General features: G+C 37.0%; 1 protein-coding gene across 1 annotated transcript in view; it reads right to left on the bottom strand.

Moving 5' to 3' along the window:
* PTPRD (protein tyrosine phosphatase receptor type D) overlaps positions 1 to 26,830 on the bottom strand; it is a 691,347-nt gene that overhangs the window by 57,996 nt on the left and 606,521 nt on the right. The window contains exons 12-18 of the mRNA XM_053465969.1: positions 9,529 to 9,717; positions 8,449 to 8,457; positions 7,821 to 7,838; positions 6,162 to 6,272; positions 2,873 to 3,142; positions 1,688 to 2,269; positions 223 to 356 (exon numbers count right to left, since the gene is read on the bottom strand). Coding sequence (XP_053321944.1) covers positions 223 to 356; positions 1,688 to 2,269; positions 2,873 to 3,142; positions 6,162 to 6,272; positions 7,821 to 7,838; positions 8,449 to 8,457; positions 9,529 to 9,717 — 1,313 coding nt within the window. The remainder of the gene's footprint in view (positions 1 to 222; positions 357 to 1,687; positions 2,270 to 2,872; positions 3,143 to 6,161; positions 6,273 to 7,820; positions 7,839 to 8,448; positions 8,458 to 9,528; positions 9,718 to 26,830) is intronic.

Here is a 26,830-nt window from a genome sequence, read left to right as displayed (position 1 = left end):
TATCAACAGAACGAAGCTGCTAAAAAGGCACACAGCTGTGTGGCCAAGACAAAGAGGATACATGTTGATGATGAATCCACCAAGTCCTATAGGTGGAAATACACTTTTTTAGTAACATCTGTCTTTAATCTTGCCCAATACTATAAGGCCTACAAGTGAGGGTGCCATTGGCCTAGTGTCTAGTAGATTAAACTCCCTTAATAATCCTAAGATTTCGCTTACCTCCTCTGAATGGTCTCCTTCCTTATAGTAGAGTTCATACTTTTCTATGGTGTCGGACCGAGGAGGGGTCCAGGAAAGAAGTATGCTTGTTTCAGACTCAGGTTCAGCTTTGAAGTTCAACGGCTGACTGGGAACTGCAGAAATAAAAGTTTTATTGCCCGCTATAAACACAAGCATTAATGGGTCCATTTACCAGTATTTATTATGCAACATTACTTTTTTTAATTCTGTAATGCATCCTTTTATATAGTGAGGATGCATCCAATGGTTCTTTTTCCAGTTCTGGGTGATAAATTCCAAGAAAAGGGTGACAGGGAATCTGTTTCATGGAAACTAGAGATACCAGTAAGGGAAAAAGTGGATGTTTCCACACATCGCTGCAATATGAAGCGAAAAAAAGCCCCTCAATTACTCGAAAAGGGAAAGGTCTACCTTTCTCTATAAGTGCATGAATAAGTAAATGTCCATACATATAACCACTGTAGAATCGTATGCAATTAAAGTATTTTTATGGAGCAATTCAGCCAATGTCTTTTTAATATCATTTTGAAATATTGATAGACCAAGCTGTAAGCACACTGACTTTAGAGCTTTCCCATATGCAATATCCATCAACATATAGACAGAGAAATAGAGAGAGAAACTATGACATAGAGAATTATTTGTCTAAAAACGGAGATGGCAAAAGGAAAAGGAAACCGAGAGGGGAAAGGCAAAGACGTGACGCAATTAATAACATGTACACGTCGTATATAAGAAAATAATAGCATAAAAATAAAAATGGATGTTTATGCACCTTGAAGCTGGGGTTGATTAACAGTTGTTGATGTATTTTTAGAAAAATAAGGGTGGCCCTTTATAATCTGCTAGAAAACGCTTTCATTTAATTTGGTCTTATTTTCCTGTTCACTCGTTTTATTCACTTTTGTCTCAGTTTTTATCTGCATATATGATTTAGACATGCTATAAGACACTCAAACCCGGAGAAAACCATGATGTCAAAATACAAGGATATACACAAAGTATGACAGATACACGAAAGATAAAAGCACTCAATAAGAGTTATAGCTGTGCACCAAAACTTTATGTGGATGGTGGAGGTGTCTGAAAATATGAAGTACAATTATACTCATTAAATATACACCACATATTTTAAAGTGCTTTCTAGTACAGTTTTTCCCTGATAATTACCCTTTAAAGATCAATATGCTATCTTACTAACAACAATATTGTCACCATGATAACATAATTGATTTTATAAAACAGGTTAGACTTTATTGATTTTATATTTAAAATAAAAAAGTCGTTTTACAGTTGTTATTTCTTATTTTTGAGATTTTGTGATTACACAGTCTAAAAATCACTGCAAGAAAAAATCAGCAGTTAATACATCCAAATGCTTTGGTATTGTTGTTAAACTACAAGGGTTGGGTAGAAGAATAAAATTTGTGTATGAAAATCCTACCTCCTGTTTGAGTGATGACTTGTATTTCATTAGACAGTGGTCCATCCCCAACTGACGTAAAAGCAAGGACCTTGACAGAATAGGTTTTTTGAGACACCAATTCCCCTATAGTGGTGATCTGACTGTCAGCCACATTGTACTTGGTCCAGCTGTTAATATGTTGGGTAGGGTCCATAGTGTAATACACTCGATACCCTTGAATCTGTCCATTGGGTTCCTCAGGTTCTTCCCAGTGAACTAATATTGTGCTTGAACTTAACATACGTGCATGCACATTCCGGGGAGCACTTGACGGTGCTTGTTCAGATGTCCTTGTCAGTATTGGCTCACTTGGAGGACCGCGTCCAATGTTGTTGACGGCAACAACTCTAAATTCATACTCTGAGTATGGGCTAAGACCTGCAACACTATATCGAGTTGTAGCAACGCTATCAATTTCTTTATATTGCTCCTCAGAGTTCTTCGGCTTGTGCTGGATTACATAGTAAGAAACAGGCTCTGGATTTCCTGAATCCCAAGTCAATGTAATGCTAGTAGCAGTGGTTTCGGTGACTATAGGTGTTCCAGGAGGTCTGGGTAAGGCTAAAGATAAAATAACGACAGACATAATTTTCTACTGGGAAAAAAAAAACAAAAAAAAACACAGAAGTGCTAAAATGGTAATTGTTGGTTAGAATAATCTCCAGATTAAACGGTGAAAGTTGAGAAACACTGCTATATGCCATTGACAAGATCATTGCGTATACAGAGGAAAAAGCCATTTGGAGATTTAGACAATTAATGAGGTAGGGTAAGGGGGCAATATCTTAAAATACGTGAATTAAACTATGCACTTTTTGACAGATGAAATGAAGACCAGGCTGATTAACTACCCTCACATACTAAAATTAACAGAGCAATAGCTGAAATCTCACATAAAAATCTGATTGTCATCAAAACAGAATACTGATTTTCTTTTTCTGTTTACAATTCTTAGTTATAAAAATACTGAGCGTAATCAGGTAACACAGAATAAGCTAATCAGCAATCAGACTAAGCAGACAGTTGAGGGGGCTTCAGTAAAGATCCAAATGCATAGTGTGGTTCTAAAATCACAACTATTTTATCATATAAAACTCTGCATTTCACCCCCTCGAAATGAATAGGGTTTACTTGTGTAATATACATGTATCAATGGGTTACTACCTTTTACGGAAATCTGCGCTATTGCTTCTATAACGCCAAGTGTCGACATTGCGACACACGTATAATTGGCTGATTGTCTGACATCGGTAAGTTCCAGGACGTTTCTTCCAATTGGCATGTCATCCTCAGGAGTCAGATCTTCAGCTCCCAACATCCATTTCACATAGGGCATTGGTGATCCTACAGCCACGCATGTGATATTTACACTTCCCCCTGGCATAATCTCGTGATTCGTGGGTGGTATAGAGAATCTTGGAGGAACACGCCGAACTGAACAAAATAAACAAATAACAATGAGTGACAACATATACAAAAAAAACCCCACCTTTTTTAGGCATAGGACATGCAAATTACAAACATGAAGTAACTAAAATAATGATTTGATTACATACAAGTTACATACAGTTAACATGTAAACATAATGTTATCCAACTTTAAACATTACATAGTATGTACATGTAATAAAACACACTTAGTCAGACCTATCAGGTCCCCACATTTTACTGTTGTACAAAGCACAAACACCATGCAAATATATATGTATATACTTATAGGCACGCAGATCTTTTATATACATATATATTCAAAAGTAGAACTGGAGGATTGCCAGCATGCGTGTGTCATATAGCATCAAATGCTGTGTGCTTCCAGACGATGTGAAGTAATGTGAAGGGCCACATTGTCACATCACAACCCTGACACACATTTAGATTACAAAGAGAGAACCGCCTTGCTCACTTTCAGACTTAAAAGTGGATGCAGCCTACCGACCTCACACTAACACTAGCACAAAACCGAGAAAAATAAACAAATACATATAAAGAAATGTATTGTCACGTAAAAAAAAGGACAAGGCAGAACCAGTAAAAGTACTGGATTTTGGTCATGCATGCAAGCAAATGACTGAGGTCTAGGCAACCATGCTTCGGGAGTCTCAGAAGAGTGCTTTAATAATTTGGAATGTCTATATTTATATAGGTTGACGTTTTTATGTGTCCTGCGTTCGAAACATAACAAAGACGACATGAGAATAAAACAAAACTAAAACAAAAAAGTTGGGTGTGATTAGGGATCTAGGGTAAAACAGGAAGGGCAGTATCTGATTAGGCTGTATTAGTTAAAATGCCTCTACGATTGGGATTATACTGACCATGGCAGGGTAACACAATCACAATTTGGTTATGTTTGGATTTAGTGGAAACGGTTACTGGATTAATACTAGGAGTAGGTTCATCTACATCTAAAAGGGCATCAACAATGCGGTTAATGGTATGTAAGCAATCACAGTTTGTTGGATCTATGCTAACAAACCATGAGACTAATAAAAGCCCCTGCTTCAAATATTCAACTGCTGCATGCTTTGTCACATTATATGTCACAACAAATTTAAAGCATTTGGGTATTTATGGTAATTGCTGGTAAGCAATTTTTTTGTAATAACAATGTATTATATGCATCTCTTGCGCTTTAATCATTTTTACATACACCTAAGAAATAATAGGCACAAACTAATTTCCACCTAAGTAATAGAAGTACCGTACATTTTAGCTCCAAAAGTGTGTATTACTGCAGCATCATAAACAATGGCTTTAGCATTGTTCTTTTTTTTTTTTTTTTTTTTTACATAATTTAAAAATTTGGTTTCTTAATGGTTTGTTGTGTGCCACAATAGCGCAAATAGTCCTTAAAATCCTGGAATAATGGAATTTGTAGTGAATAATTGAAGAGGTTCTTACTGGAATGATTTTGCAAAAGTTTTACAGGCAGGACTGTAGGGGGTCATAGAGCAAGCAATTTACACAGGCAACAAAGACGATTAGAGAACATGCAGAACATACAGTTGAGGTGTGGTACAGACAACACCTCAAGTGAGAAAACTGTACTCATGCCAGATTAACATCTAAATTAATCTAAATTGTGGTAATCCAGGCAGGCATTAAAATTACATTAATGTAATCAGACCAAAGGTTGCCATGCACTCGAGAACATTCTTCCATGCATCACAGTTAGATATCAATAACAAGCAAAAAAAAAAAAAAGCCATGTCTAAAGCATCCACTGCTAAAACATGACATCAACGGATAAAAAGGTCACAATGCAGCAACATTCATTTCATTTGTATTCTTTGTTATCGTTGAATTAATATTTTCGTAAGGTGGGTAAAAAGTAAAAAACACACCAACCTTCTCGCAGCTCTGAGGGATGTAGGGGTTTGATGCAGAACACAATGAAATGAGGAAAGGAGAAAAACAAGGGAAACACAGAGAGAGTAAAAAGGCCATATCAAGGCGTAAAACTACTTTTCGAACATCTTTACTTGTAATATCTCCCTAAATTTCATTAAAGTCTACCATTTATCTTGGATAGAAGTAATAGCTAGCCTTTGTTTTTTTTTTTTTGCTTTCGGAAATCCCATACTAGCGTGAGGATCTGCAAGGTTCATAAAGTTCAAATGTAAAATATATGGCCTCAAAGCAACATTGGTTTTGTATGCAGGCATATCAGACGTCATGTTGCAAATGATCTCTTTTAAATCAAATTTCAAAACCAAACTCGGTATGTTCCTGAGGCCGCCAACGCTACAGTAATATTAACAAGGCACTAAAAAGATTGCCCCTTGTAAATAAAACGGTCACTTTATAGAAGTTTCATAATGAGTCATTTTGATTAGTTCACAGAGTTGTCTGGACGGTAGCTCATAATTCATCCTTGTCATAAGGATAAGCAATTTCATTTTTATGATGCAGTCAGTTCATTACTGTAGGGGAAGGGATTACATTATCTATTAAATATAAAGTTAATAATAAAATACAGAAGGAAGGTAGTAAAGTAAGCGTGATGAAAATAACAGTTATGCTCTCTACAAAGTGTTCTTTGAGGTTAGAAGGTTATCCACCGCAAAAAGTTAAAGTCAGTTTACATTATCCACCACGATGCCACAGAGCCTCAACACAGTAGCACACCAGGCAATTTATGTTTACCCAAAACTACTGTTATCTGTTACTTTTAATTTAAATACAATTTAGCAAAAGACATTTGAAAAATCAAGCGAAAAGAGCAAAACGCGCGTCTAAGTCTCTGCAAGAAATATACAAATTAAGATATAAATATACTTACAAATCACTGGTAAAGAAAGATAACTATATATATATATACATTTTTCTTTCCTTAACTGTCCATTCAAAGGTTGTCCACACTCCAATTTTCATAATAGTAACTGGGTGGATCCCGAGAGTTAATAGCCTTGTGTCTGAGAAGAATTTAGACACAAGGGTTTTGTTATTCCTACCTCTTACATATAGATTTGCAGGAGCAGAATATCGTGTCCCAGCACTGTTGGTTGCAACACACTCATATTTGCCCTGGTCAGACTCTTCACTCTGCTCAATTTGGAGTGCACCTGTCCAGATACAAAATATACAGCCAAAAAAATAATCAAAAAGGGGTTCTGATTCAGTTGTTGTCCCAAGCAGCTTTATGCAACACATATCCCTGAATACGGAGTTCCCATCACCGTCGATTCTTGCTATGGGTTACGGACAAAAGTGATGCAATGGTCATATAACATTAATTGTGTCAATTGATAATAAATAAATGAATGTACTATTGCACGTATAACAGGCTGTTTATATTGTTTACAACATTCACTTTATTGTTACATTTTATTTAAATGAGGATGAGTGAATCTGCTTCAAGGAAGTATGTCTTTTAAATATACCAAATAAGTGTTTGGGCATTTTAAATGTATGGGAAATATTATACTTAATAATATCAGGTGTAGGGGCAGTTTAAAGAAAAAATACTTTTTTCTGCATTTAAAAAAGAGGGGTAAAAATAAGCAGCAAGAAAAAAAAGCTGCCTGGAAAAAAAAGAAAAAAATCCAAGAAAAAAAAGAAACTGTGTTTGGTTAACCATGTTTTTTTTAATTTTTTTTTTTCAAGAAATAAAACTCCCTTAGGACATGCAGGTTTGAAAGAAAGACACTTTTTGTTGCAACTTACAATTAAAGATGTGTGCTGGAAAATAAAGAGCATTTGGATTAGAAAATAAAAATATTGAAAACAATGGCGAGAGCCAAGTCAATGAGAAACCAACCAATCACTGCTCGAGGTCCTCTGAAGGCCCCTAAGACACCCATCAAAATCCACATATGGGATTAGCAGTGTGGTGTCACAAAACCCAAGAAAAAAGCAAAACAAGAAAAGTATAAACATTGTTTCAGTACATGGAAAAACAGTACCATAAGCATAATATTCAGACACATAGCTGTAAACCTGGTGCTTCCAAGACCCGTAGAACTGCTCCAAAAAGTTGATGAAGAAATTCAAGAAAAAGTAAGTGAGGGGGAAAAACATTTTTGGTCAATGTACAAGAAGAAAATACCATGTTTTTTCTAGTTTGCTAAAAGAGAAAAAAAACGTGAAAACCCCAGAAGAACCAATACAAGACCAAAAACCAAAAAATAAAGAAGATTTCCAATCTCTGAAAGATAAAAGCAAAAAGACGATAGTTCCGGCTCCTTCTGCATGTCTCCAACTGTTCCCCAGACCAAGTGGCATAGGTCCGGAACAAGAACAGCTAAGGAAGAAAAAAATATTTTTTTTTCCCTCCAATCAGTCGGACAAAAAAAAAAAAAAAGAAAAAAAAAAAAGAAGAACAAGAAGAAGAAAAAAAGAGGGACAAATGGAAAGCTGTGACTGGGCTTTGGTCAAAAAGACCTTGATATGCTTTCTTTGAAGCATATCACAACATAAAATATTACATCAAATGAATCTGGAATCAAATTAAAAAGACACATGGGTTTATAACAAAACAAATGTGATTCAGACAAACTTATTAAAATGTTTTGTTCTTGTTTCTTTTAATGACAAGTGACATGTACAAGAATAATGGATATACACAAAGAATGAATAAGATTGTTCTGCGAATGCTAGTTCAGCAATCTTACCTCTTATTGGTGTACCACCTGGGTGGATAATATGAATGCAAATAAGATTAGAAAGAAGAATCATTAGTACCAGAAGAAGGAGGCTAAGGCTTTGGAAGAAGAATTATATTACACTAACAGAATAGAAAAGGAAAACAGGAATACTGTATACGGAAGAGCCTGAAGAGGTCCTGAAAGCTAAATCCACTGTACCACAAAGAGCCCAATATGGGAATGGTACTCTCTAAGTAGCACAGGTAGCATGGATTGGTAGAGGTTGGCACTGACGTTTTGTAGCATCAAAATTATTGAGGCAAGGTAGATTGTATACTTATTAGGTGATCTAAGGAGACAAGATTTCTAATACTCTAAAGGTTCCGTGAAGGGTATTTGGGAAACAAACACTGTGGTACAGGTCACAATAGGATATCTAATTTGGAAGTGAAACCAAAGGGCATACTCTTGTTGAAAAATGTGTCTTAGTTTTTGACAACAATTTTGTGAGGGTGTGTGTGCCAATACGGAGGGCTTGTGAGTATACTTGCCAGTAGTAAAATGCATGCCATGCATTTTAACAATACTGAGAATACAAAGGCTTATCTAAGCATATCGTGTGGGGGGGAAGTGTGCTGCAGAACTAAGCACTTACCAATAGATTCTGAAGATTTATATACGGAAAGAAGAGAGACAGCATAAAAATATTATTATATTCCTTATATTTTTGGCACTTATTAAAGTTCTATAAATCTATGTTAGTTATGTCACACCGTGATAATTAATTCTTAGGTAACATTAAAAATAAGAAAAAGCGCACACATTTTCTGCTGACAACAATGAAATAGGAAATTCACGATTAAGACAATTTGAACAGCACAGGACAGGTCAGAAAGCCAGGATTTTGGAGAGAACAGAAAATTTGGGGATCCTAAAATATTTGCATTTTAAGCAATAGTGCTTTTTATAGCCAGTTCGACATTTTATATTATTGGGGTGCACTTTTGTGAATCCAAGGTCACATCTGTTTTATATGCGTGTTGGGCTTACAGCCTGAGAAGAATGAAAGAGCTTCTGTAAAGTGCCTACATCTGATACAGGTTGGAGCATGGCGAAACCTAGAATAACCCAAGGTTCACCATATATCAGGCAACGACCAGGAAGTAGTCAACTGTTCATGAAAAATGCCAAAGCGTATCTTACCCTCCCTCACTATGTATTTTTTTTATTGGGGGGGGGGCAGATTGTTAGGCTTGTTAGCTTGGTGGTTTATGTAGAAAACGATATTTGTGATCCTTTTGAAGTTTCTGTAGTAATGGATATTTTTTGTAATGGAAAATTACCATTGGTACTCCTTCTTTTTGGAATGAAGTACAATGTTGGAATAGGTTTGTTAAAATAAAAATAGAAAGTAATAAAAAAAAAAAAGAAGAAGAGGAATGGATCTGTCAAATATCACATTAATGCAGTAAAATAAACAGATAGTTTGGAGTACAGTCACAGCAGTGAGCAATGAAGGATAAACTGACGCCGCAAAACGCATACATACGCACGCAAACATACACACTCACAGGAAGACTTTAGAATCAGCAGCAACAGTGCCACAAACATGAAAAACATACTAAGTAACACAGAAAAGAGAGGAAGAAGAAGGAAACTGTAACCTAAAAATAAAAGTAAAAAAAGTGTGAGAAAACTGTTTTTGACATTACGTTCCCTGGTAGCAAGACCCTACCTGATCGTAACTGTTTGATCCGTCCATTGCTGTTGCTGGTATCTACAGGCAAGTAGTCTTTGAACCAAGTTATTTCAGGGTCAGGGTTTCCACTGGCTGCACATAACATGGTGGCTGTACGTGTACGCTCAACCACCTTCAACTGAGGGCCCATATCAATGGTGGGAAAACCACGTGGGATTTGGTCCTCTGAAAAGAAATCCACATTAAAGGTTGGTGTTGAGCTTTTTTATGTATTATGAAAGTCATAAAAGGTTAATTTCTTTTGGATTATACGAATATCTTCAACAAACAGATATGCTGGAGGGCTATGTGTTATAATGTGGGAATTTCTCACAAGGATTCCTTTGTACGATATACTGGCGAAGAGTAACCGGATTTCCATAAACTAAAACTTACATGCAGGAGATAAAAGCACTGATATAGATAATGTACTCCTGTCGTGCTCTGGGTACAGGTATCTCAACCTGTCCGTTAGATGGATAACAGTAATAAATGAAAGCACATATCACCCAGATATTGCATATTTACTTCACACTGGAGACAAAAAGATAATGGTCTTCACATACAAAACATAACAGCACGGCGTGATGAGGAACATGTCAACAAACCACCTAAAGCGTTTCATCCATAGAAACCGGACTAAATTGTGGTATGCTTTCACACGAAGGAATACAAGTTAAGGTTTTGTCACCAGTGTGAAGTGGATGTGCATTATCTGGGTGATATACGTGCTTTTGATTATTACAATTAACCTGATATGCATGTTTGCCACCCATTTAGACACAAGATGATGCTATCAGTAATCAGTTAACACCTCTAGTTTGACTGTAGTTTTAGTAGGAATGTCTGTAACCAACAACTGATAGCCCAAACAGGATGATATCAATTAGGTTCATTATTCATCACCCATGATGAAGAAATAATATAAAAACATTTCAAGTGATGGTCTTGTTTTGAATTTGTGGTCTGGTTTCTACCTGATTATCAGGTACTTGTCAATACAATTCAGAATTTGACATATATTAACTTGAAATGATTGAAATGATTTGAGTTCATACTTTCTTGTCTGATGGGTTGGATGGAATGAAAATCATAACAATCGGAAATTAAATGCTGAATATTTTGGTGATGTAATTACTACAATGATGAATTTCTGTTTTAATACATAATTAGCCTATAACCTTCCAAATTTGTATTTTCTCACTCAGGCTAACATAAGTTAATAGTAAATGATTAAAGCATAAAACAGATATCTATTAACTATAGCCTGCTAACCATTTCTTTATAACTACTGCTAATGCGCTAACCAAAACATTCTCCATAGGTGTAGCCTGTGAGGCTTTGCCTATTACCCGGTTTGAGTCCTAATTATCTTGTCTCCATTCTTCTTTCACTTTCTGTCTATGGGAGGCTTAGTCCTAGGTCTCATGCTCACAAAACATTGCTTTTTTATCTTTTTTTCCTTTCCCTTGGTCTCATTTTCCTCTTTGGTCATTCATTTACACAATTCAGCATAAGAACGTTTAACTTAAAATGGTTGCTGTTTAAAAGAAAAAAACAAAACAGCAGACTCTCACTTATTCTAAAACCTCTTGAGACTCAAAAAGAAAGACAATTTGAATTTGATGAAAAAAGTCATTACACAATGAAGCTGTCCCACTGCATTCTGTGTGTGTATATACGGCAATCTCATGCTGCCTACTTGTGTTATAGAGACACCATATGCTACCAGTTCATTCTGGCTGCTGACTGTATTTCACCCTGTGTCCACAAATCATTATCTTTCCTAGGAAGATAATACAAACCTTTACTTTGACTTGGTAAACACATACTATTATCCTTAGGCATCATATGGGAAAAGTGCAGAAACACTGTCATTGTAAAGCATTATGCTGGCAGTCAGAAAGCTTAGCGAACCTTTGCTCTTAGCAGAAAATACAGAGCACTCTTTAGATCCCAGAACTGTAGAAGTACCATTATTCTAATATATATATATATATATATATATATATATATATATATATATATATATACACATTATATATATATATATATATATATATATATATATATATATATATATATATATATATATATATATACATTAATGGAAAAGATACCAACAAAGCTTACAGACCACCAAGTAACAGCCTTGAATCTGGTAACTTTTCTTTTTTTATAACTCTTGTAACTTCTGCTGTTGGGTCTACTAATAAAGCAATCTTGAATAGTTGATAGCTCTTTCTAGTGACATTAATTCAATAAAAAATTAACATTGATATATTATTATTCTTTAAATATTAATAACTTTGAAATCTACCAAGTCGTGAAAGGGCTATACCAGCAGCTTACTATATCTAAGGCTGATGAAATACAATGTTTCTTTTGTAACAGTAATGGTTTTCTGTTTTAAATGGCAGCGACCAGTAATGAAGGTTCCCCCAGCCCACGCTTCTGTCCTTCTTTGTATTCTGATGAGCAGTCATGTGCTGTATTACGGTTACCGTTTCTCCAGTGCATGCCAGAGCAGTGATGTCATGTTTTTTTCTTTTCTCTTTTCCTTTTTGTTACATGCACACAATCCAAGTTTAGCAGGCTCGGCTAACAATATCACTTCTGTGTCTCCGCTTGGCACATCACAGCAAAACAGAAAATACGTGAAGGTCCTTTAGTTTGCGGTGACTGACATCTTAGAAATAGCCTATTCCATTGACTGTGATTCTCCCTCCATTTGAATGATACTAACAGACAGTTCTCATGGTAGCGCTCCCCAATTGCTTGGTTCTGGGCCATTGTTCAGTTCTTCAACGCTGCACAACTATTCATTATTCCATCTCACTAAATTAATGTGCTACAAAACATAGTTTGTTGCCTCTTATTAGCAAAAATACACGCTTTTGTTTAGATTAAGGTTGCACGGACGAGCCTCCCGTTAAGTCTTTGTGATTCATTTCAACAAATGGCATTTGCAACACAACTGTAAGATTTCCAATAAAAGAGACAGTATATAACAATACAAACCTAGATAATATTAAACCTGTTGAAAGGCAGGGGGGCTACATCTTGCAGTGCCCTTTTAAATAATTTGGGATCAAAGGATATATAAAATAGACGGTTCCTTTTAAGACTTTTTTGTCCAGTTTAAGTAATCATAAATGCAGATTAAAAGTGTTAATTATGTATATTTAGATATCTAGATGTGCAAGTACTGGAGAATACAGAAGGGTTATCCAAAAGTGCTAATGTGTGTATATATATATATATATATATATATATATATATATATATGTAAACCTCTGTCATTTTGCTTGCATGTCTTAGTGGATATGATACCTTTTCTGCCTGTAAGCAGTTAACTCAACCTAAGGTTTAATTAACCATGTCTATCTGGTTAACATAACATTGCTTATGAGCCCCTAAGTGGAGCAAAATGGTTATTTTTCTCTTACAGAAACAGTTTCCTCACACTGAAATGCATTTTTTATTTCCATTTATAAGCCATTTAGTTACACCACGCACAGTACTGAGAATTAATAGCTATTTTAAGAGGTAATTCATTTTCCTTACTTTACAAAGCCAAAGTGCAATGAGGTAATGGCTATGGCCTACGTTTAGGGCTGGCATAATTCCCAATCAGGTTTACCTAGGCCCAAGGGATCCATTATGTGCATGCCTAAAATTACTGGCCCGATGTGCGAAAACTTTAACAACCATTCTGCTTTCTCAATGACTCAATAATGTGCACGCAAATATGTCAGTGTTTCCAAAACCTTCCAGCCATCCCGATGACATTAATATTATGCGGAGAGTGCAAATCCGACAAAATCCCTTTTTTTAGATTAATATTTCATGGGTCAAACACGTTCCTTCTAGGCTCTGATAATTATTTGTATTTTGGCATACAAAGTCAGGGGTGAATAAGTGACTGTTTATTTTAATACACAAACCTAGGACCATATCCTGCTCGCACTGCCCCTTGCAGTAAGGTTTAAAGGAACGGTCATTCATGTTGGATCATAAAAAAACTGACAAAATGGCTGCCGATCTGTTCTAAGAGGCAATGAGTACAATGATTCCAAGAGGCTCACCCTTTACCTTTGACAAAGCAAAATTGAGGTCTTTAACTGATAAGGTATTTTCATCCTGGCAGAAAAGGTCACTTCTATGTGTCTCCAGAAAATATTGCTATTTATAATGTTTTGCTGCTTGGAAAACCACTTGCATGGCTTGTGTGATATCATTTTTTCTTATTTTTTTTTAATAACAAAATAGGAATAAAGTACACATACTCTAAAAGGAACCACTAACAATGTCCCATATCTCAGCAGGTCCAAAATAGATAGATAGACAACAAGAGAGAGAGACCGAGAGAGAGAGAGAGAGAGAGATAGACAAATGATGTAGATAGATAGAAAGATAGACAGCAAAAAATACAGATAGATAGATAGATAGACAGATAAACTGAGAAATGTACTAGTAATGCACACCTCACCTCAGACCACCTCGATTTTATATGAATAGTAAATCCGTTATCATCTGATCATTGCTAAACAAATTCTGACCTAGATTTTAAGATGATGCTTCATACAGCAGGCTAAATTAATCACAAGGTTGCGAAGCCTCCTTTCACATTCTAGAGTGCATTTCCATCACTGCTAGGTCTCTAAAGAACTGTGAGCGTAAAAAAAAAATCCATATAGATATTTAACCATTTGAGCTCCAGTGGCCAGTATACCCCCCCTCCATGAGAAGTTAAGCCAATTTTTCTTATTTTCCTACTGTCAGTTTTAACGTTATTGATAATTTTTACTGTTATAGCACCACAATATCTGCTGGCCCTCTATAAATAAAAGTAATGTACAAATAAACACACTAGGGTGATCTACAGCACTCCAGTCCAAAATAGCTTCTAGGCTCCCTCCAGCACCATGGAGCTGGATAAATGTCACCACTGCAGGCTCCTGCTGGATTATCCTTCATTTTAAATAAAATGTCAGAGACACAATGTAAGGCAGCACACAGTCTGTCTACTGGCGTCTCCATCTATGCCTGTCTTTTAAGGAAAATGGCAAAGGAGTCTCAATTCTTTGTGTATTCATATAATTCATTTATGTATATTCACCAGACAGAATAACTTGTGCTTACATGATGCAAAGGCTGATGGGATTATGTACTGAAATATCTAATATGCAGGTATATAAAATATATATATATATATATATATATATATATATATATATATATATAGACAAAAGTATTGGGACACCGGACCATTACACCAACAGGGACATTGCATTCTAAATACAAAGACATTCATATGTAGTTGGTCCTTCCTTTGCACTCTTTAGGGAAGGCTTTCCACAGGATTTTGGAATGTTTTGGTGAAAAGTTTTGACCATTCATCTAGTAAAGCATTTGAAAGGTCAGGCACTGATGTTGGACCAGAAGGCCTGGCATTCCAGTTGATCCCAAAGGTGTTTGATGGGGTTGAGGTCAGGGCTCTGTGTGGGCCGGTCAAGTTCTTCCACACCAAACTGCTCCAACCTTGCTTTGTGCACTGGGGCAAAGTCATGCTGGAATAGAAAAGGACCTTCCCCAAACTGTTCCCACAAATATTATATTGCATTATGCATTATATTTCTAAAGAACATCCTACTCCGTTGTAGTTTAGTTAATGAGATGAGATTACAGATAAAATGTTGAAATACTGTCCTTTCAGCTGATTTGAGTTCCTTCTGAGACAAAGGTTAGGCATTAAGACACAGCTTTGCCACAGTCTTGTAAGGATATTTTGCTTATGCCAGTTGTAAAAGCTATCACTAGCCCAGGAGTTCCTACTGGTTGTGCGATGTCACCCTAAACAACTTGATGCTAAGATCACTGATTTTATAAGCAACAAGTCCAGAAATCGGGTGAGGTATTAGTTCTTTTAAAAGAAAGTAACATGCAGCGTCATCTGCAAACCTATGTCATGTCTATACAATTTTAACCTGTCACCATGTTGTAGATATAATATATAATATATATATATATATATATATATATATATATATATATACATAGACATAATTTGCATGTTATTACATACAGCTGTATATTCAGAGAAGATTTTAGATACAGTGTAACAGTGAATACTGTAGAAGTAAAACTTGTTACATGTTGTAAACCATTCCTTGATGTTAGTTTTTTATATACTATATATAATATATATCAAATGTGGAGGAGTGATGACATGTGTAAGGTATTGCTGGAGGGTATTCCTATAGTACAAGGGTAATTTGTTAAGTCTGGCTTCATCATTTATAACCTCTGAGTGTTTCCCCTTTAAGCCCTGCATGCTGATGGAATCAATACGAATATGCTTCTCAAATATATACCCCTGACCCATGTTTGTTTTAAGCTGTATCATTCATAATGGTGATGGATTGGTAATGGTGTTTCTTTTTTTTGTCCGCACAAAGCACACAGCATAAAAAGAGCGTATATCTTATGCCCAAGGTCAGAAGAAAATGAATGAATAAAGAGACGGATAAAATGGAGTTCGAGTTGAATGGTCTGAGTGCTCTACGGGCTAAAGCCAGGGAACACCATACAAAGCCCATTATATTACAAGCCCTTGAAGCATTTCAAAAGTGTAATCGTTTCCATGGGCTAATACATAAAAGAACCAATCTTTAACACCGCTGTTATATGATAGCCTCCAGGTGTCACACAGGGGTAACTGCTTCAATGTTTATTTAGCATATTCCATTTCTCACTCATAACCTTCAGCAATAAACACAAATAAAAGTAGGCAGCTAGAAAATAATTTAATAAACACATAAAAAAGTTTTTGAAAGATTTTCTACAATTGCTCTCGAGTCTTTGATCATTTACCTACGATTTCCAGCATGCACAGATTACAAAGCACATTTACTATGTTTATATGTGTAGCACGTAGGTTGTAGCTTGTAGTTAGTTGTAGCTGCTAAGTATCTAAGAAAACCGTTGACTTTTAGCAGAATATGAAATAATTTGTGCCCCAATTAGACCTACTTGTATTATCTTAGAAAGAATGAGAAAGGTTGCATAACAAAACAAGGAAAGAAACAAGAGAGATCCCCCTTATACATATGAAAATGAGTGATTTCTTCCATGACGGTTACATGCAATTAAATCATATAACATCTGTTTGACTGCGGCATATAAACACGTTGAGTACGCAAGCTCATTGACACCTAGTAATTTTATTGGCAATGGAACAACTGGCACAAACCCATGTAGGTGCTTTTCCAGTAGACCACGGTAAAATGACAATCCTAGAACGGATGCTAGATTATAACACTCTGCATTATCAGGCTGCCCAAGGAATTACAACATACTTAGTCATAGACTGTAGAGACAGTATGACTTCATATGTCTTAAACACTAAACAATATATTTGTTTACTGTCCCTGACTGCCCCACAGGATGCCCTATGCATTGGCAGTGGGTCACTACAAAAACTGAAGAGCATACGATGGTCCGAATGTGTATTGATAGCATTTCTGGATAGCAAAGGGCTCTGGTCTGAGGTACATCACATTACTATTGATTTGGAAAACAGAAACTATTGAATGTGAGGAAATGTCCTGAGTGCAGTGAAAAAAATAAGTGTACTCTTCCATGTGCAGGCTTTGCACCAGACCAATCTGAAAAAGGAATCACGTGTCGTTTTTATCTATCTTGTTAGACCTTTGTCCTTATTTTTGCCGTCATGACTACAGCCTTTGCAATTCTCCAGCAGTTCGGTATCAATAGAGCTGACAGATCCCTACAAACTGGTCTCCCCCTCTTACCCTTTCACCACTCCAATCCGTCCTCAACACTGCAGCTAGATTAATCTTTCTCCGTCACCAGTCCTCAGCTGCCCGTCTTTGCCATTCACTTCATTGGCTCCCCATACCCATTAGAGCAAAGTTCAAACTTCGGACCCTGACCTACAGAGCCCTTAACAACTCCCCACCCCCTTATATCTCTACCCTCCTATCCAAATACACCCCTAACGGCCCTCTTCATTCCTCTCATGACATTCGTCTTTCTTCTATCATCATTACCTCTTCTACCATCATTACCTCTTCCCTTCTCATCTTAATATAATTAGCACGATATAGATAAGCATTTAAGGCTTCTAGAACTGAGGTTCCAATGCAAAATTTAGCTGAAATCCTCATCTCTGAGTTACCACCGTATTAAAAAAAAGAAGCTATTTCTTATGTATGTGCAAACCGAGGTGTGAGATACTAAACAAGAACGTCCTCTTCATGTTCAAGTAAAATAATTGCTTTCTTGAACATTTTTATTGCAAAGATGTCCAGTATATACAATTAAATATTCACAAAGCGGATTAAATGAAAAGGACACAAACATCTGCACCTATTTTTTAGCTTAGCATTACATTCCTAGGGATTTATATATATATATATATATATATATATATCTATATATATATTAGCCATATATATATATATATAGCCATATATATTAGCTATATATTGTGACAAACCCTGTAGCATGAGGGCCATACATGTCACTTTTAGGGGTCTTAAGCACAGTCCTCTAGGGCAATCAGGGTCAGGAACAGCAGCTTTGAACCAAAACAGCACTTTATTTGTAATTGCTGAAACCCCAAAAACCAAATCATAAAACAAAAACCTAGCTCCCAATTGGAGCCCTCTCTAACTAAACTACGCTGGTGCAGACTGACCAGCCTAATCACCCACTATCTCAACCTCCCAGCCAGACCCAGCTACGCCAGGCTCTGGAAAACCTCCCCCAGACAGCACACACAATGTCCAGGCAGGTATTGCCTCACTTGGCTCAGGGATGATCTTGTTCAGGGCCTCTCCTTGCCCTGGGAGCGCAGGGAACTTCCTCTTCCCCCAACAGTCTCCCCGAGTATCAGGCTCCAGGGGTTTTTAATGTCCAGCACCTGTGCCTGATGTCAGCCTAATAGAAATCCCGGACCGGATCCTGTGGACTTCTTGCCTCATGGAAAGCCCGGCATGGAGTTTCCACAAAATGGGGAAATGGAGCATTGGCCCACCCTGCTCTCCAATTGCTCCACCCCAGGGACCCATATGTATACTCTGCATAGCAGCTGTACCCAGATGCCATGCTAATCATCTCCCTGGGGTTTACACTGTCACAATATATATATATATATATATATACCGTATTTGCTCGATTATAAGACGAGGTTTTTTCCAGAGCAAATGCTCTGAAAAATACCCCTCGTCTTATAATCGGGGTCGTCTTCTCAGACCCCCCAAAAAATGTCTTCTGGGGCCATGCTGCTTACCGGTCGCGAGCAGCGTCTCTTCTGTTAGAAGCAGGGGGACAGGAAGCTTGCAGCGTCCTCACAGAGCTCTATCTCCCCCTCCCTCCTCTGGGGGCGGGGCCAGAGAAGTTGCTCTACAGCCGGTCCCCTGCAGAAGTCTTCGAGTGAGAGATCTGCAGTTCAGGTAAGGGGGTGGGGGAGGGTTTTTGGGTAAGTATGTGTGATTAATGTGTGTTTAATGTGTGAAGTATGTGTGATTAATGGAATGAATGAGTATTTAAATGTGTTTGTGTGTGATAGCATGGATGTGTAAGGGGGGTGGGGGTTGTAGCATGGCATAGGGAGGCTGTAATCCCACTACTATCATCCCCAGGTTCCAGCATGTACTGGCTGCCTTGGCTTGATAGGAGTGTGATTGCTGTTAGCAGTTTGATATAGATATATATATATATATATATATATATATATATATATATATATATATATATATATATCTATATCAAACTGCTAACAGCAATCACACTCCTATCAAGCCAAGGCAGCCAGTACATGCTGGGTTAAAAGGCATATCATGGGGCTGAGTGGCATATAGGAGGTTAAAATGCATTTCTGGACCTCCAGAAATGCATTTTAACCCCCTATATGCCACTCAGCCCCATGATATGCCTATATACCTCCAGAAATGCATTTTAACCCCCTATATGCCACTCAGCCCCATGATATGCCTTTTAACCCCCTATATGCCAGAGTGGCATATAGGGGTATAAGGCATATCATGGGGCAGAGTGGCAAATAGGGGGGTATAAAGCATTTCTGGGGGCAGAGTGGCATAACTGGGGGGAGGCAGGTTGGCAAATAAAAGGAAATTTAAAAAATATATTTTTCTCAATCATAGCTTTTATTAAACATGAAAAAATAATTTACATGAATTAATATTTACTGGTAAAACTTTTTTCCTATAGGGTCGTCTTATATTCAGGCTTTTTGTTTTTTTCCTAAATTAATATTTTGATTTTGGGGGGTCGTCTTATAATCGGGGTCGTCTTATAATCGAGCAAATACGGTATATATATATATGTTTTCTTATTAATGCAAAGGATTGTGTTCTCAGTGCAACAAGTTATAGTACCTGCTAGCACCAAAGAGATTAAGAGGCTCCCCCGCTCAGTCTATTTAAGACCGCCGTTGTGAGCATGTATGCACTATACAGAGTAGAAAGTTATTTATTTTCGTGTTTAAATCCCATGCATTAGATTTAGACTCCGAGGTTCATTTTCAAGATTATGCATGAGGGATTAGCTGCATAATTCCCATTACTCTTAAAGGGAATTGCAAACCTAATCCTACGTTCTCTAGCACTGCATATTACATTGGAAAATCTATATATAAAAAGCATTGCTTACGGAGGAGTTTTTAGAAAGTGATAGATACAATGCTGTAGAAGTTCTGAATATTTCAACCCAATACTTTTTTTAAAAACAGTGTACTTTGGTTTCTTTGAAAGCTCCTGGAGGAAAGCATTAAAATTGTTCCCTGTTGTGTCTATATTTTATTTGAAGATGTGAAATTATGACTTTTTATCAATCTTTCTCAGTAATAAGCAACAGCATGGAGAGTTCCCCCTCAAGCGGTGTTGCTTAACTTTTAATGTGCAGAGCAGAATATCACTTAGGAGCTTGGTCTTTTAAGAGATAAATATCACTTTATTTAAAGTGTAATTGTGCAGGAAATAAATGTACATGTAAAATCTTATTCCTATTTCCCGAGATTTCAAAGGGCCAAAGATGGGCACTTTTGGCTTTGTGGGTGTGGTTAGAATTATAGGCCGGAAGTTTTGATTGCTTTTTATGTAACTGAATAAAACATTTCTAACAATAATGTATTTCATTTACATTGTTGATTTTATAAACACATTTTCTACTTTTCATAACATTTAGGGCTTTAGAACAGCCAATGTTTTGCATTTGTTTTTTTTTTCCAGAGGGAAAATATAGTTCATAGCTTTACCTTAATTTATTTCAATGTGGCTTTTTTTTCTTCTATGGCTATATGGCCAGAATATATGAAACATAATATGAAAAAAAATAGTTCTCTGGGGACATGGATAATATTGCAATGTATTATCATGACCACTGTGTAATAAAAGTTCAGAGTTTATAAATGGACCCTTTGGGCACTTGCACAGCCAATGCTCATAATCACGTGTAAAAACTGTGAAATACATCCAATGCTTACTTAACTATGGGCAGCGAAGAAGAAAAATCATCTTTAGTAAGAATTTAGCAGTTCATAAAACTCTATTATGTCATTGCATATTTTCCTACATGGGATAAGCTACATTACATAATATTTTTTTTTTTAGAAAAAAAGTGATTAACCTTACCCAATGAATCATATCACACATAAAGCCTGTAAATGCTATATAAAAACAAGAGCATATTTAAAATGTATACATTGGAAACAGACCATCAGTCTGCTCCTTTCAACAGCCATAATTAAGGAACAATTCTGTTTGTAAGTCTACAGGAAGGTCCTAATTTAGTGGGTGATGCCGACATAAAATGCAGGATTAAAAATGTGGTGCAAGAGAAAAAACAATGTCCCAACGCACATTACAGATAACTGTGTTCTTCCTACCATAATATGGCAGACCCTATACCATAATCATAACAGTATACTTAGTAGGAGTTTGCCTCTTATAATAACAATCTAGGACATAGAATTAACGGAAGGCTGTAGGCCTCTTTCTCTTCTTCATGAAGAAAGGAGGAAAGTTCATGGATTGTTAGGGACCAAAATGCCCAAAGTGGGCAGGGAATGTATTGAATAAGCAAGAGCGGGATTTCCACCCTGAAGAAAAGACACTGCCTTGAGGTCCAACAATCAGATGTTAAACCTAAAAACACTGGGCCAAAACGCCAGACATGGCTTCCAGTAATCTATTTCAGTAGCTTCTTGGAATTATAAAAGTTTAGTGCCAAACATAAGCACATGCTATAGGTAGTTGTAATAAATTCATTTCACTTTACTAAAAACGTTATGGAGACAAACCTCTTTAGGTAAAAAGGAAAATATAACATGGTTTATGTTGTATGAAGTAAGATCAGGCATCATTTGGAATGTGACAGTTCCCCTTTAATGTTCTCAAAATGTTTTTCAGCTTAATACGTAATAGAATGTCAGACACAAATCGTTAGCGTTACATTTGTTCTCTAAACCAATGGTTTTAGCAAGATTTATGGCTTCTATTAATTGCACAGAAATAGGGTAGACTTACTCTCAGAAAACAATTGTAACATGAATAAGCCAGAGTATTTATAATTGCATGCATAAATTACAGAGCCGGCTCAATTACTTTCACATTTCCTTATTTATTGGTCTGCTTTATTTTTAGATTTTGGGAATCATTCTACAAAGCTCATTTGTTAGCAGGTAATCCTGATCTGTCTGCTTGATAATTTCTTCACAGTAAGTCCAGAACTATTCATAGAATGGTACCAGCAGGAAACAGAGCCGTACAAGTGGGGATGCTTTGAGTGTCTTCATGCTGTCAATGCCGATAAAGAAGACTTATTTTTATCTCATAACACTACACTTGTGCTAAATAAGGGCACTGGCTATAAGAGATTTTTATTTAATAATGATGATGTACTTCTATGCCCTGGCCTAAATTTCTCTCTGCACAACATTTTCATAATGTATAAACATTTAGGAACATGAAACTTTGTCAAATTGTGTTAACCGGTTGTAATTATGTTTCTTTAATTGTTCAGTTGGCGGTCAACGACCACCAATACAATAAATTACCAAACGTGGTCTGTGAAAATATTCTTTACATGTCACCTTCACAGCTTTTACCATACAGGGTAACATCAAGAAGAACGTTTAGAAGACCAAATCTTCTTTCAGGACCTTCTGTCCTGTACGTTCCATAACATACCAGCTACGCTCTAATGAAGAGACGCTAGACTTCCCTGAACTTTAGATGCTCCGCCACCAAGGTGTGAGATTCCTCCACCGAAATTCAGATATTTACTCCATGTAGCTATGTTTATGGTAAGATCAAGTGGCATTCCCATGTCTGTGAAGGCTAGTCCAGCCTTGATTAGATGCTTGCTATTGAGAAATGTAGTCATATACTTTTTGCCAACTAAACATCTACTATAGTTATAGTTAAGAACTTTTTAAGCTTAATTTTAAGCTTGAAGCAGCACATTTTTTTTCCAAAGCATTCTCGTTGATATAATGAAGCATTTATATTCATAATAATACATTAAAGTGGATATATATTAACCTGACATTTTCATTTGAAATCTTCAATTACTATAAATAATAGGCAATAAGCTTAATCAAATTTGTGAAACTATTAAATTGAGATGGGAATTGGAAAGAAGAGCGGATGGAGCGTGCATTTATGATTTTATCATTTTTTTTTGAGATTTTTGGATAATACAATCCACAGAACAGCTCATTATTCCTACTAAAGGGCAGAGCAGTGTAAATGTGTTCTGAACAGCAGAAGGTCACGGGGATAACGCTCCATTCCTACATGCACGTTTGGTATAAACTCATATCGCAGAGGCAGGAGAGAGGCAGAAGAGAATCTAAAAATTGATAGGCAGTAAAATAGATGAAATGTTCTAGAGATGCCATTTGCGATAGAGGTTGATCCAGATCCCATTTTGTTTTATAGGTTTGTGTTCTTCTTGCCAAATTTCATGAAAATGAGCTAAAAAGCCATTTAAAAAACATCAAATAAACATTCTTTTTATTACAGGGAAATGCAAATATCAAGTCTTAACAAGTAAACCTAAGGTCTGTAATTTTAAAGCTGTAATAACAATAACCTTAGGCTATGTTTCCATTTTGTGGTTGAGTTTATGAGAAGCAACTGTTACTTTTTTTTTGTCTGTCATTTGAGCGAAACACTTGTATTTGCAGTAACACAGTGGCAGAGCAATGAAGCCCTGGTAAGAGGTCAGAGTTCTAGGCACAAGTTAAAGAAATAGTTTAGTATGCTTTGTAGTCTTACCAACAAACAACACATATTCAAATGTAAGTAACATAAAAGCATTCTTTATGTGTAGGAAAAAAACTTACCTTTAGGGGAAGCTGCAGCTCCAGAGCTGCAATGTACTGCCCCTACAATGGCCTAATGCCCGTGCTACTTTCTGAGGCACCAATCAGTACATGAATGTACTTTCTATATCTGCGTATGAGACACTCTGAAAATCAGAGCTGGGGCTGACTGCTGATGAGTATGGCAAGCAGGGGATGTGTTCAGCTGATCAGAACCAGAATCAACAGAAATTAATATACATATTATTGTGTAAAATTATAAGATATATAAAACAAACAAAAACATCTTAATAACATGCTCTTCTCAGGGGTAGCCAACAATGAGGTCATCTACTACTGACCCTCAACTAGCATACAACTGGAGAAACATCACGGGATTTGCGCAACAGCCAGAAAGTTTACCTGTAGGCTACCTCTGCTCTGTACATGTTCCAAGAAACAAACATAATTAGAAGGTTTTGCTGAAAAAAAGGTTTCTTCCACATAGTATTACAGTTATTCAGTGTTACTAAATTGTGTATTTTGTTGAGAGCCCCAGTATGGAAAAATATAGAAACTATGACGGAAAGCTAAACATGTATTGTTGGGATGTTTTGTTGGGTTTTATGCACAGATCGGGTACGTTATATGTATTGATCCCTGGTGTGGAGCACTTGGAGACCAGGGTGGGCCATTGCTCCAACTCCAGTATTGCAACAGACTAAAATTCCATGCCAGGTTTTGAAAGTTCCCTCCAGGACTTTGATGAAACCTGCAATGGTATAGGTGATGGCCATTTAAACCCCCTCAAACAACAGATTCGGGGAGACGGGGGTGCTCCCCAGGAGTGGCCCTGAAGATAAACCCCTGACCCAAGTCTGCCAGGATCTGTGTGTGCTGTCTGAGAGGAGGTTTTGCAGAGCACGGCTTAGCTGGGTCTGGCAGGGAGGTTAAAATGAGTGGATGTTTAGGCTGGTCGGTCTGGGCCAGCAGAATATACGTTAGAAAACGCTCCAATTGGGAGTTTATTTTAATAATTTCGGTAAATAAAAGTCACAGTGTGCCAGAAATATAGGTACCAATAATCTGCACATACATACCATATGCAAGTCATAGAAGAATAATGTCTGTCCAATCTTATTGTAAAATCTGCTGATAAAAAGGTCCTACATTTTTAAGCAGTTTTTATGCAGATAGCTAGAAACACTCATATGGAACATTGTGGGGACAAAAAACAATAACCCACAGCACTTCTCTGTTCAGCCAGAGGAAAACGAAGGACCACTTCAACTGTAAAGTGTAAAGGAAACAGGTCTTAACCTTTTTACTTTCTCCTGATTTCAAAATGCATTAACACTTCACCAACATGAGCGGCTCCAGGAGGAGGTAAATGTTCTAAAACAATTCTCAGAAGGCAGAGAAATAAACCTCAAGGATATATCAGCAAAATAAGGAAGCAAAAATAAATTACACAGAGATTCCAGCCAGCTGAGCCCAAACAAATCCATACTTATTGCTAAATGCACAAAGTAATCTGTTAGCCCTTTGTACCCTTCCTTACCCATTATCCGAAAACAATTTTTTATTGTCTGCCAATCAGATTTGTAGGCTAACATTATTCACACTTTTAGTTAAAGAAAGCAATCGAAAAAGATTTCATACCAATTTGTGGCTTTGAAACCTTTCTCCTTCTTGTCGGTGAAAAAGCCAACCGATCACAAATGAAGAAATTACGGCAAAAGCCAATTGCTCACCTCCAATACTTGTTCCTTTTAGATAACTCATTTTCTAAACAATAAAAATGTCCACAATCATTATGTGGGATCGTAAATAGCCCACATTGAAAATATGCATTAAAATGACTTCATAGAAAACATATTATTTTTATTATTGACTGTCAAATGGTTTGAAAACAAAACAAAATGTAAAGGGAAAGGGAAAAAAATCACACTTATTCCTCTTTTGAAGCAATCTGTGAAAGAAGGGGACATTATGTGCTGATTGGTAACACTATATTTAAAGAGGAACATTCATACCCAAAATTAAACTATAATCAAGATGGCAGAAGAACAAAAATAACACAGGCCTACCTAGGACCTTCCCTACCTCTTCTGGGGAAATGCCCTCGTATATGAACTGGCCATGCACAGGGGTAGCTCCAGACAGCCTTTAGTGGGGTGCCCAGACACTACTGCCCCATTCCCCCTGTCTGAGGAAGAAGAAACTGACCCAGAGACCCGGAAGCAGCACATAACCTGCAGATTCCAGGTCAAACATGAAGAGTTTCCAAGTACACACCAAGGTCACTTTCACATTAACCCCTTCAATCCCCTATAGACGTACCGGGACGTCCAAAAAACGCCCACAAAGAAACCCCTATGGACGTCCCGGTACGTCCAGCCCTTCGTGCAGCGTCAGGGACACTCCCCACTGACAGCAGAAGCCGGCTTTGCCGGCTTTCTGCTGTCCGATCACCCGTAACAGCTTCCGGCATGAAAGCCGGTAAGCTGTTACCGGTAAATTGCCTGATCGCGCGATCGCGCAGTTGCAAACGCGCGATCGGGCATTCCCTTCCGGGTTACGTCACTGCTGACGTAACCCGGAAGGTCATCGGAGGACAGGATATCCCCTGCGGTTATATCCTGCCCTCCGATGAGGCACAGAGACGCTACGATCTCTATGCAGGTCTGTGAGGACCTGCATAGAGATCACAGTGTAATCTGTGCAGTGGGATCGCGGGGAGGGGAGTGAGAAACCATCTCTCTCACTCCCCCTCCCGTCCTGTAACAGAAAAGCTGAAAAAAAAAAACGGTTAGTCATTTAAAAATAATATTAAATAAATCATTAAAATAATAATATAAATAATACTAAAAAAAATTATAATGTCAGCTGTGATGTCATTGTGACATCACTGGCATGTTCAGGAGGTCCCTAGGAGGACCT

Source organism: Spea bombifrons, chromosome 1 (assembly GCF_027358695.1).
Source record: "Spea bombifrons isolate aSpeBom1 chromosome 1, aSpeBom1.2.pri, whole genome shotgun sequence".
NCBI lineage: Eukaryota > Metazoa > Chordata > Amphibia > Anura > Pelobatidae > Spea > Spea bombifrons.
The sequence above is the reverse complement of the archived record's forward strand: the minus strand, read 5'-3'. Positions and strand labels throughout refer to the sequence as shown.